The following is a 13,168-nucleotide window of genomic DNA, read 5'->3' on the forward strand; positions in this document are numbered from 1 at the left end:
GTGTCAGGGTGATGGTGGCCTCATAAAATGAGTTTGGGAGTGTTCCTTCCTCTGCAATGTTTTGGAAGAGTTTGAGAAGGATGGGTGTTAGCTCTTCTCTACATGTTTGATAAAATTCACCTGTGAATCCATCTGGTGCTGGACTTCTGTTTGTTGGGAGATTTTTAATCACAGTTTCAATTTCATTCCTTGTGGTTCGTCTGTTCATATTTTCCATGTCTTCCTGATTCAGTCTTGGAAGGTTATACCTTTCTAAGAATCTGTCCTTTTCATCCAGGTTGTCCATTTTATTGGCATATAGTTGCTTGTAGTAGTCTCTTATGGTACTTTTTATTTCTGCGGTGTCCATTCTAACTTCTCCTGTTTCATTTCTAATTTTATTGATTTGAGTCCTCTCCCTCTTTTTCTTGATGACTCTTGCTAGAGGTTTATCCATTTTATTTATCTTCTCAAAGAACCAGCTTTTAGTTTTACTGATTTTTGCTATTTTCTTTGTTTCTATTTCATTTATTTCTGCTCTGATCTTTATGATTTCTCTCCTACTAACTTTGGGTTTTGTTTGCTCTTCTTTCTCTAGTTACTTTAGGTGTAAGGTTAGATTGGGATTTTTCTTGTTTCTTGAGGTAGGATTGTATTGCTATAAACTTCCCTCTTAGAATGCCTTTGCTGCATCCCATAGGTTTTGGACTGTTGTGTTTTCATTGTCATTTTTCTCTAGGTATTTTTTTATTTCCTCTTTGATTTCTTCAGTGATCTCTTGGTTGTTTAGTAGCATATTGTTTAGCCTCCATGTGTTTCTGTTTTTTACAGTTTTTTTCCTGTAATTGATTTCTAATCTTATAGCATTGTGGTCAGAAAAGATGCTTGATGCAATTTCAATTTTCTTGAATTTACCAAGGCTTGATTTATGACCCAAAATGTGATCTATCCTGGAGAATGTTCCATGTGCACTTGAGAAGAATGTGTAATATGCTGTTTTTGGATGTAATGTCCTGTAGATAGCTGTTAAATCTAGCTGATTTATTGTGCCATTTAAAGCTTGTGTTTCCTTATGAATTTTCTGTGTGGATGATCTGTCCATTGGTGTAAGTGGGGTGTTAAAGTCCCCCACTATGATTGTGTTACTGTCGATTTCCTCTTTCATAGTTGTTAGCATTTGCCTTATGTATTGAGGTGCTCCTATATTGGGTGCATATATATTTATCATTATTATCTCTTCTTCTTGGATTGATCCCTTGATCATTATGTAGTGTCCTTGTCTTTTGTAACATTTTTTATTTTAAAGTTATTTTATCTGATATGAGTATTGCTACTCCAGCTTTCTTTTGATTTTTCCATTTGCATGGAATATCTTTTTACATCCCCTCACTTTCAGTCTGTATGTGTCCCTAGGTCTGATGTGAGTCTCCTGTAGACAGCATATATATGGGTCTTGTTTTTGTATCCATTCAGCCAGTCTGTGTCTTTTGGTTGGGGCATTTAGTCCATTTACATTCAAGGTAATTACTGATATGCATGTTCCTATTACCATTTTCTTAATTGTTTTGTTGTTTTTGTAGGTCCTTTTCTTATGTTCCCCACTTAGAGAAGTTCCTTTAGCATTTGTTGTAGGGCTGGTTTGGTGGTGCTGAATTCTCTTAGCTGTTGCTTGTCTGTAAAGCTTTTGATTTCTCCATGGAATCTGAATGAGATCCTTGCTGCGTAGAGTATTCTTGGTTGTAGGTTCTTCCTTTTCATCCCTTTAAATATATCGTGCCACTCCCTTCCGGCTTGCAGAGTTTCTGCTGAGAAATCAGCTGTTAACCTTATGGGAGTTCCCCTGTATGTTATTTGTCATTTTTCCCTTGTTGCTCTTAATACATCTTCTCTGTCTTTAATTTTTGTCAGTTTGACTACTATATGTCTTGGCATGTTTCTCCTTGGGTTTATCCTGCCTGGGACTCTCTGCACTTCCTGGACTTGGGTAGCTATTTCCTTTCCCGTGTTAGGGAAGTTTTCAACTATAATCTCTTCCAATATTTTCTCAGGTCCTTTCTCTCTCTCTTCTCCTTCTGGGACCCCTATAATGCGAATGTTGGTGCATTTAACATTTTCCCAGAGGTCTCTTAGGCTGTCTTCAGTTCTTTTCATTCTTTTTTCCTTATTCTTTTCTGCATCAGTGATTATCACTATGCTGTCTTCCAGGTCGCTTATTTGCCCTTTTGCCTCAGTTAATCTGCTATTGGTTCCTTCTAGTGTATTTTTCATTTCCATTATCGTGTTCCATATCTCTGTTTATTTGCTCTTTAATTCTTCTAGGTCTTTGGTAAACTCTTCGATCTTTGCATCCAGTCTTTTTTCAAAGTTGTGGATCATCTTCACCATGATTTTTCTGAATTCTTTTTCAGGGTGCCTATCTCCTCTTCATTTAGTTGTTTTTCTGGTGTTTTATCTTGTCCCTTCATCTGGTACAAAGTCTTTTGCCTTTTCATTTTTTTCTTTCTGTGGCTGTGGTTTTCGGTTCCACAAGATGAAATGCTGCTGATATTGCCTGATAACTACTGTCTGCCCTCTTGTGGAGGAAGCTATCTAGGAGGCTCGTGGGTGCTTCTTGATGGGAGGGACTGATGGTGGGTAGGGCTGGGTGGGCAAAGCTCAGTAAGACTTTAATCCGATTTGGTGGGCGGAGCTCAGTAAAACTTTAATCTACTTGCCTGCCAATGGGTGGGGCTGTGTTCCCACTTTGTTGGTTGTTTGGCCTGAGGTGACCCGCACTGGAGCTTACAGGCTCTTTGGTGGGGCTAATGGCAGACTCTGGGAGGGCTCATGCCAATGAGCACTTCCCAGAACCCCTACCCCCAGTGCCCCTGTCTCCTTGGTGAGCCACAGCTGCCCCCCACCTCTGCAGGCAACCCTCCAACAGCAGCAGGTAGGTCTGGTTCAGTCTCCTATGCGGTCACTGCTCCTTCCCCCTGGGTCCTGATGAGCACCCTTTTTTGTGTGCCCTCCAAGAGTGGAGTCTCTGTTTTCCCCAGTCCTGTGGAGGTCCTGCAATCAAATCCCGCTGGCTTTCAAAGTCTGATTCTCTGGGGATTTCTCCTCCCGTTGCTGGACTCCCAGGTTTGGAAGCCTGACGTGGGACTCAGGACCCTCACTTTAGTGGGTGGACTTCTGTGGTATAACTGTTCTCCAGCTTGTGAGTCACCCATCCAGCATTTATGGGATTTGATTTTAACGCAGTTGCGCCCCTCCTACCGTCTCATTGCGAATTCTGCTTTGTCTCTGGATGTAGGGTGTCTTTTTTGGTGAGTTCCAGTGTCTTTTTGTCGATGATTGTTCAGTAGTTAGTTGTAATTCTGGTGCTCTTGCAAGAGGGAGTGAGCACGTCTTCCTACTCCATCATCTTGATCCTCTCCCTGATTTACTAATCTTAAACCAACCTTAGATGCCAGGAACAATTCCAACATCATCACTAACTCTGAAATAATTGCTGGATTTGGTTTGATAATATTTTGTTTTAGGATTTGTGCCTGTTAAAGCCTGAGGTTATTCTTAACCAATTTTGTTATCAAGGCTATTTTGCCATCCTAAAATGGGTTGGAGAATGTGTTTTCAGTTTTTGAGTTTACATATGGTTCTTTTTTTATGGTTCTGTTGAAGTTATCAGTATTTTTTTTATTTCCTTGAACATAATAAGCATCATTATTTTAAAGTTTTTTTGTCTCATAACTATTATGGGGATCTTCTTTTTGCATGTATTTTTATAGTCTGTTGGTTATCTTGATGTTCAATCAGATTTTCAGCTCTCTTAATATTGCCTGGTCATTTTTGAGTGCTAAACAGCACATATGAAAACTTGTTATTCCTCTCCAAAGATTAATGATTGTTTCTGGCAGAAATCTGGAGTAACTGTCCATCTCATGTTGCTTTAATCCAGTTTCAGAGAGTCAGATATAAAATTGGGTTCAGACTTAATGAGAGTCAGTCTCTTTCAATTGATCTTTACTTTAAAAAAAAGAGGAGGAAGGTGGACAGATTACCAGCAAAGAATCATCATTAAAATTTATAATTGACTTCACAGCAAGAACAGTGGAGGCCAGGAGACAATTGAATATTTTTTAATTTATAAATTTTTATATATGCCCAAGTAATACTGGAGTGACATTTTTAATTCTTACTAGCTCTACATCTGTTAAAAATTTCTCAGTTCCTCAGCCTCTGTATCTCCTCTTCTAGAATTGCTAAATACCCAAATCATCAAAAAACCTGAATGCCAGATTCAGTTCTGTAGGATTTCTTACTTTCTAAGATTTTGGGCCCATAATTCGTCACTGCATTTATATCTCTGCAGTGCTTTCAAGCAGGTATTTCATATGTTCAGCTTTTCCTTAGTCAGTCATTATCAGAAGTTGAACTTTTCCTGCATTTTTTTTCCAGCTGCACAGCACAGCTTGCAGGATGTTAGTTCCCTGACCAGGGATCAGACCCAGGGCACCAGGAGTGAAAATACAGAGTCCTAACTACTGGACTGCCAGGGAATTGCCAGTATTCTTTTTTATAGTTTCTAATTTTATGCTGAAATTCATAATTTGACCTCATTAAACATAAGCGTGGTTATTTTAAATCTGTGTCCAATAATTTCAGCATCTGGACTACCTTTGGATCTCTATAAACTTTGTTTTGGTTCTCATTCTTTTTTCTTTGTGTACTTTTTTGGGGAAAAATGATTTAAGGTAATTTGAGGTTTACAATGATGTTTTCTTCTTCCAGAGAGAATTTATGTTTGCTTTTTCTAGACCCCTGGAGCCTCACAAAGCAGACCTCCAAAACTGCCAGAAGCACACTTCTTACCCATTAAACTTCCTCTTCTGAAATTAGCAAATGACTCCAGGGGGAAAACTGTGCCCAGATCTAGGCTCACCTCTCTGGATCTTATATTCTCTTGCATCTTTGGTCTAATAATTTCTTGCTACTGTGCGTACTCTTCATATCCTAAGTTTTTGTGGGAAGTTTTGTTTAAATTACTTGGTCCATATTTTACTGGAAGTGGAAATACTCATCATATGTCCTTTTTTTATTTTATTTTTTCTTAAGCTCTTTATTGAAATATAATTGCTTTACACTGTTGTACCAGTTTTTGCTGTACAACAAAGTGAATCAGCTGTATTTATACATATATCCCCATATCCCCTCCCTCCCGTGACTCCCTCCCACGCTCCTTATCCCACCCAAGTCATCACCCATCATCAAATTGATCTCCCTGTGTTATGCAGCAGCTTACCACTAACTATCTGTTTTACATTTGGTAGTGTAGAGATGTCAGTGCTACTCTCATTTTGTCACAGCTTCCCCTTCTCCCCCCACCCCCTGCCCCTTGTCCTCAAGTCCGTTCTCTACATCTGCATCTTTATTCTTGCCCTGTCACTGAGTTCATCTGTACCATTCTTTTAGATTCCATATATATGTGTTAGCATACGGTATTTGCTTTTCTCTTTCTGGCTTACTTTGCTCTGTATGACAGACTCTAGGTCCATCCACCTCACTACAAATAACTCAACTTCATCCCTTCTTATGGCTGAGTAATATTCCATTGTATATATGTGTCACATCTTCTTTATCCATTCATCTGTTGATGGGCATTTAGGTTGCTTCCATGTCCTGGCTATTGTAAATAGTGCTGCAGTGAATATTGTGGTACGTGTGTCTTTTTGGATTATGGTTTTCTCAGGGTTATATGCCCAGGAATGGGAATGCTGGATCATATGGTAGTTCTATTTTTAGTTTTTTAAGGAACCTCTATACTGTTTTCCATAGCGACTGTACCAATTTACATTACCACCAACGGTGCAGGAGGGTTCCCTTTTCTCCACGCCCTCTCCAGCATTTATTGTTTCTAGATTTTTTGATAATGGCCATTCTGACCGTTGTGAGGTAATACCTCATTGTGGCTTTGACTTGCATTTCTCTAATGATTGGTGACATTGAGCATCTTTTCGTGTGTTTGTTAGCCATCTGCATGTCTTCTTTGGAGAAATGCCTATTTAGGTCTTCTGCCCATTTGTGGATTGGGTTATTGCTTTTTGGGTATTAAGCTGCATGAGCTGCTTGTATATTTTGGAGATTAATCCTTTGTCCGTTGCTTCATTGGCAAGTATTTTCTCCCATTCTGAGGGTTGCCTTCTTGTTTATGGTTTCTTTTGGTGTGCAAATGCTTTGAAGTTTCATTAGGTCCCATTTGTTTATTTTTTATTTTCCATGATTCTAGGAGGTGGGTCAAAAAGGATGTTGCTTTGATGTATGTCATAGAGTGTTCTGCCTATATTTTCCTCTAAGAGTTTTATAGTGTCTGGCCTTGCATTTAGGTCTTTAATCCATTTTGAGTTTATTTTTGTGCATCATACGTCCTTTTAAAAAGCAGTCATTACTGTCAAGGTCTCCAGCCTTATTAATAAAACAGATTCATGAAAGGCCACATAGGAATAGTGAAAACATTATATAGGCTCTTTAACTTAACAGACCTGGGCTTGAGTCCTGACTGCACTGTTTATCAGCTGTTAACTTACTGCTAACTTCTGTGCTTTTGTTCTCTCTTCTCTAATATGTGTATATTACCTACCTCATAAGATTATGGGATAAAATATGTAAAGCACCTAACCATAACCAGGCTTGGTACAAATGTTTAAATATGAGTTACCCAATACTCCCTTCCTGTACTTTTAATTCTATACCTACTCCATAATATTTGTCTTAGATTTTTAACTCCTACCTACTTTTTATTTCCTTAAGGTGATTCTAGTCACAAGATTCCTATTTCACACTTTGAATCTGGGCATGACCAAGCAACTGTGTTACAAAACCTTTATAGATTCATTCATCCAAACCCAGGGAACTGGCCACCTATCTACTGCAAGGTAATTTAAACATAAGAATTGAAGTCATCTACTTAGAAACCAAAAGATCCATGAAAGATACCCAAAGAAAGAACTTCTGCCTGTGTATTAGCTGTGTGTGTTTAAATATGTTCATTCTTAGTTGTTTTGAATGTAATTAGGTATAATGCCTTTTCTTGTAAATTGCTCTGGTATTAGAGGGATTTTGAAGACTGCAGAAGCTGAATGTGTTGCAACTTTGGTCTATGCCATGTTTTTAGTTCCTCCTTCTGAAGTATCTTCAATATCTTTTTACCCTGAAGGATGGATTTCTAGTTTGTACACCAGTCCATCTAGGCAAGAGTACTGTTTATTCAAAACTGTTCTTATAGCAATCCCTTGATCTCCTTTTTGTAGTCTTTATTCTTTGCTTTGTCTAAATTCTTCTAGGCTAGGTGTCATAGACTTGGGTTTTAACCTTACTGTTTATTAGTATCACCATGAACACAAAGCACCTTATCTTTTTCTGAGCATTGGTTTCTTCATTTGCCTACCCTGAGTCTCACTTGCTGTTCATGAAGTATGTTAACATTGCTTTATGAACATAACTGGTTATTAGGAGTGTTTTCTAGTATATGTTGCTCTTTTTTTTTACAGTTCTCATTTAGTTGTCACAGACTTTTCAGTCTCTCCCTTCTCACCACACTTACTCCTCTTTGAAAGGACTGCATTAATTAAAAGTAACAGAAGATAGGAGAAAATACAAGTAAATTTGTTTTCTCTTCTCCAGTCTGATGATAGAGCCAGAGTCAACTGGTGTTTGAAGCATATGGAGAAGTCATCAGGTAAGTTAAACTGGTTCACTGCTCAAATGTATTTTAATATCTGTGTTTCCACTTTGATGTACATGTTCTATATACCTAAATTTACTAATTGTATGTGTGTTTCTGTTTACCAATGGAAGAAATCAGGCAAGGTCTAGAACTTCTCACTGTAGAGGATCTTGTAGTAGGGATCTACGAGCAAAAATTTCTCAAGGAGCCCTCTAAGACCTGGGTTCGGAGCCTCCTAGATGTGGCCATGTGGGATTATTCTAGCAACACAAGGTATTTAAAATGATTTGTGATAGTGATGTTGACTTTTCTTGAACTGAGAAAATATGGTAGGATTAGTTTTTGCCTTTTTAAGCAATATTTTCCTATGGAGCTTTGGAATCATTGTATTTCCTTGAATGTAAGATTTCACTGATTGTAAGGTACATTGTTAGTTTGTTTATCAGTAAAAACAAAAAACAAACTACCAAATAAACTGATAGTGCTTTATCACTTTGAATTTCTGTACTGATGAAAGAATATTTTGTATTTATTTACATAGATGTTTTATTACATAGAATTCTTGTAGTTGTAAGAAATATAGAAGTGAAATGAAAATATTATCTTGAAATAATTTCAGGCTTACAGAAAAGTTGTAAGACTCGAGTACAAGGAAGTTGTAAATACCATTGTCAGATTCTCTGTTACTATTTAATATATTTATAACTTACTCTCTAAATGTATATACACTTTTTCTCAAGCACTTGAAAGTAAGTTGCTGTCATGATGCCTTTTCACTCCTGAGTATCAGTGTGAACGTGTACATACAATACAGTTATCAAAACAGGATATTGCCATTGATACGATACTGCTGTCTAAAGGCCATATTCATATTTTGCTGATTGTTCTAATAATGTCTTCTATAGCAAAAATAAATAAAGCTAGGGTCCAACCTAGGATGACATGTTACCTTTAGATATTATGTCTCTTCAGGCTCCTTTGATCTGGAATAGTTCCTCAGTCTTTGACTTTCATGATGGTGACCTTTTTTGAAGAGTACAGGCCAGTTACTTTGTAAAATGTCTCTCAGTTTGAGTTTGCCTGTATTTCCTCCTGATTAGGTTGAGGTTATATGTATTTTTAGCACAGAAATGGTGTCTCTTCTCAGTGTGTCATATCTGGAGGCATCTGATGTTAGTCTCATTACTGATAACTTTGATCACTTGCTTAAGATGGTGTCTGCCAAATTTCTCCATTGAAAAGTTACTCTTTTTCACCTTATAATTAATATTCTGTTGGGAGATTTTTTGAGATTTGGTAGATAATCTATTCCTCAAACTTTAATCTGCTAGTTTTAGCACCCATTGATGTTTGCCTGGGTTGATTATTACTTTACTTGTGAAATGGTGGTTTTCTAATCTGAACTTTGCTTTTCTGTATTTATTAGTTAGCATTCTGTGGTAAAGAGCTTCTCCTTTCTGCTTTTTTTTTTCCATTTATTTATGAGTATGGACTCACATATTCCTGTATCTTATTCCGTGGGCTATAATCTCTTGTTAACTTATTTTTATGCTCAGATGGTTTTCTTTGTGGCCAGTGGAAGTCCTTTCAAAGCAGTGGTTTCTTTGGGGTTTTTTGTTGTTGTTTTTGTTGTTGTTGCTGTTTACCTTGCTGCCTCATTCTTTGAGTGCTGCTTTGGTTTCCAGCTCCATATATTCCAGGTTGATCTTGCACTTCCCCTGCTCCAGCTTTGAATTAGCCATTTCTCCAAGGAGCCCTGATTCCTTTTAGTGGAAGAATGTGTATTTAGGAGATAGAATCTGGTGCTGGGTGTTCATTCCTATTAGTGTCATTGATTCTAGTTCCCCTTAGTGGAGAGAGCTAGAAAATATATGTGTATACACACCTTTCATAAACATTTTTATGCATCTAGGCTCACCTGCCTGCTCCTCCCTCACTCTCCTCCCTCTCTTTCTCTGTCTTTACCTTACCATAAGTTCATACTAAACCTACAATTTGAATTTAAAACTATAGAGTTCTCTAGTTTTCCATATTTGTATTGCCCTTCTGAGTGGAAAAACCTAGTGCTCAACATTTTTGTTCATTCAGTCTTAGAATGCATTGAGTTGTTTGAGAATTAAGTGATGCTACTATTTTAAAAGACATATTAACAGTTTAGAATCTTCTTTCAGTTGTTTTAATCTGAAGGTATTCAAAATACTTTGTTCAAAAGTTAATAGAGTTGGTTCTTTTCTCCTTCAATGTGGTTAAATTAGTCATTTGAAATATAGTTAAGTCTATTTGCTTGTTTTATTCCATTTTTGGTTTTTCCCACCTTTGTTGGTTTTATTATATTTTGAATGTGCAGTGCATTAGCATAGTTCAAACAAAAAAGTATATTCAGAAGTATCACTCACAACTTCAGGCTAGCTCCATAAAGTTCCTTGGATTGCATTAAATTTATAAATTAACTTTGGAGAACTGAAATCTTTATATAATGTTGAATTCTATCCAAAGACAAGAGATGTCTTTCCATTGTTCAGATCTACTTTTGGGTCTTTCAAGTCTGTTTTAAAATTTTTTTCATGCAGGTTGTACCTATTTGGGACTGGTGAATTTTTGTGGGGCAGTTCCTTGGTAACTTTCTCTGTTTCTTCTATAAAAATTGATTTGATTAGGCTAACTTTAATGGGATCAATTTTGGTAATCTCTACTTCCCTAGGAAATTATGCATTTTTATATATGTTTCCAAATTTGAAATTGTCTGCAAACTAAGTAGTCTTTTATACTTTTTAAAATTCCTTGTTTTATTAGTTATCTCATCTTTTCTAATATATTTGTGCTTCTACTTTTTTCCCCTAAATCAAGCTAGCCTAGTGCATTGTCTATTTTTTCAAAACAATAGGATTTCAGTTTTTTAGATTAGCTAATATTTTGTTGTCTTCCTCATTCATTTCTGCTTTTATATTCTTGGTATTCTGTGGTTCTTTTTAGATTTGGGGGCTTGGTATTTAGTTAATTTTTTTTATTGATAAGTGTTTAGTCGAGTGAATTTTCTCTTAAACATGGTTTGTAGTGCATCCCATAAGTTGTTGACAGAGTATTTTGTCATTTTTTAAAAATTCTGTAGTTTAAGCTCTCTCTAACCCAAGAATTAATATGAGGCTTTTAAATGTCTGGGTGGAAAGACTTTCTGGTTTTTGCTAGTAAATTCTAGTGTCTTTGCATTGTGATCAAAATATTGTTTATAATTATTCTACTTTATAGACGTTACTAGTGTTTTGCAGGTTTTTGATAACTAAATATATTATCAATTTTTGTGAATGCCTTGTGGGTATGTGAGAAGAATATGTATTTATCAGGGTGCAACATTTGACAAGTATACATAAGCTCTTCATTATTATGTTTAAATTGCCTTATCTCTTATATTTTGTCTACTTGATCTTACATTGAGAGTGCTGTGAAGTCTCATAACTACTGTTTCTATGTCTCATTACATCTCCTATAGTTATAAGTGGTTGATGTGTTATTTGATGTCTTTGCAGAAAAAGTTCGCTGAATCTTGATCTAGTAGATTGATCAGGGGCTCTTGGGAATGGCAGTAACTCTGTTCTTGTGTGTTTAAAAATTTTTCTGTTGGTTTACATTTTATTTCTTTGAGTTTCTAGAACATATAGCTGCATTGTTGTATTACTTTGTGTTGCTTTTTAGAAGTTTGTTCATTTAATTCTCTTGATCTTTTAAGTTATTTTGATCTTTTTGCCTGGGACCTTAAGAATGTTTTTTCATCTTTAAAGTCTAATAAATAGTGTTACTAGGATATCTCTCTGAGTATATTATTGCAGGTCAGTTTTCCCAGGTATTTGGTAGGATCTTTTAAGTATGCAGAATCAGGTCTTATTTCTGGAGATTTTTCTTAGATTGTAGTTAAATATTCTGTTCCATTTAATTTTTATTAAGGGTGTCCAATATATGTATGTTTGGCCTTCTTTACCTATCTTTCATATGGTCACCTTTTCTGACCCTTGTTTCTTCTTTCTTTAGTCTCTTATTCTTGTGGTAGTTTTCTGTTTTCAATTTCCCTTATTAACTTCTCATTTGACTCTCTTCTTCCTTAGTCAGTTTGTAATTCAGTTCTTTCCTGTATAATTTTTATTTCTTCCCTGAGTTTGTCAGCTCTTATTTCTTCTTATTTCTGTTCATAGTTTTGAAGTTTCTTATTCAGGCCATGTTTTCATATCTTTAAAATTTTTGTTTAAGGATATTTAATTCATATATTAATAACAATGTAGAGTGTTATGTTATGGTGTTATTTTATAGTTTTCTTCTCCATGGTTTTTTTTTGGGGGGGTGGGGGCAGGGAGAGTTACGGTTATCAACTACAGTGATTCTCATTTTCTGTTTTCTTCCTGCAGTGGCTTTCTGTTGTTCCTTTGCATTTCTTGGACAGGGCTGGTTATTTGGGGTGGTTTGAGATTTACAGTTCAAGAGCACCCTCTTCTGTCAGTGTAGCAAAGTATGGTTTCTTTGAATGCTTTCAGGGTGGTCGGGGTGTGCTTGTGGGTCTTTCCATTTTTTTCCTTTCTTTGTTCCGGAGAATCCTAAATTTACCCTTCTGTACTGTTTTTTCCCCTTCACCCAATTTCTAAAGGAATCTTTCCCTTCTTCTTACCTTCTGCTGCCCAGAAAGATTGCCTTTCAGGCTGCCTTCTAGATTATTCAGGCACTTTTAAGTCCGTTTCCTGTAGCCAGTGCTCTGATCTACCAGGATTCTGAATATTTATGGACCTCCTCATTGTGGAAATGATTGTAATTTAATTTGGGCTCTCCATTTCCTTCCTCTCCTTTCCCCTGTGTTTTCTGGGCTCCACTCTATATAAAGCTATATAAAAGCTTGGGTGTGAGCTTCCAATCCTTAATTGGAAATTAAGGATTTTCTTTTTTCTCCCCCCCCCCCCCCCCATTTATAGGTAGTTGAATCATGCAGTGTTCTCTTAGTTATGCTGCAGGTATATACTTTGTATGTTTTGTTTAATCTTGTCAGGCTTAAAGTTTATGGGTGATGTGTTAGGACATTTGGATTTATGTACTGTTGCCTCAGCTACTGGGTAAAGTATTCCTAAAAATTTCACATTCAGAGTCATTCATTGTCCATATTTTCATACATTGCTGTCTCTGTGCCATCCAGAGTGGTGATGCAGCATTTCTTAAAAGAAAACTGCACTGTTGTCTCTGGATTTCCTACCAAGCCACTGACAGACACCCTTTCCACAAGTTTTGGTGCTGGTTCTTTCTTGATTTTATCAGATGGTACCAGTAGAAGGTTTCAGAGACAAACCAATACTTTCTCAATGATTTATTGACTAAAATGTTGAAAGATTATAATTGTTTGATTGTCAGCAACAATACTCAAATGTATATGTAGAACAGAAACAGGTTCACATATACAGAAAACAGACTGGTGGTTACCAAAGGGAAGAGGGTGAAGGAGGAACAAATTTAGGGGTA

At 36.6% G+C, this 13,168-nt stretch overlaps 1 protein-coding gene across 3 annotated transcripts in view; it reads left to right on the forward strand.

Moving 5' to 3' along the window:
* MAEL (maelstrom spermatogenic transposon silencer) overlaps nt 1-13,168 on the forward strand; it is a 42,274-nt gene that overhangs the window by 11,152 nt on the left and 17,954 nt on the right. For all 3 annotated transcript variants that reach the window (XM_057728427.1, XM_057728426.1, XM_057728428.1), the window contains 3 exons: nt 6,766-6,890; nt 7,639-7,693; nt 7,813-7,954. In XM_057728427.1, coding sequence (XP_057584410.1) covers nt 6,766-6,890; nt 7,639-7,693; nt 7,813-7,954 — 322 coding nt within the window. The remainder of the gene's footprint in view (nt 1-6,765; nt 6,891-7,638; nt 7,694-7,812; nt 7,955-13,168) is intronic.

Source organism: Hippopotamus amphibius, chromosome 3, assembly GCF_030028045.1.
Source record: "Hippopotamus amphibius kiboko isolate mHipAmp2 chromosome 3, mHipAmp2.hap2, whole genome shotgun sequence".
In the NCBI taxonomy this organism is placed as follows: Eukaryota; Metazoa; Chordata; class Mammalia; order Artiodactyla; family Hippopotamidae; genus Hippopotamus; species Hippopotamus amphibius.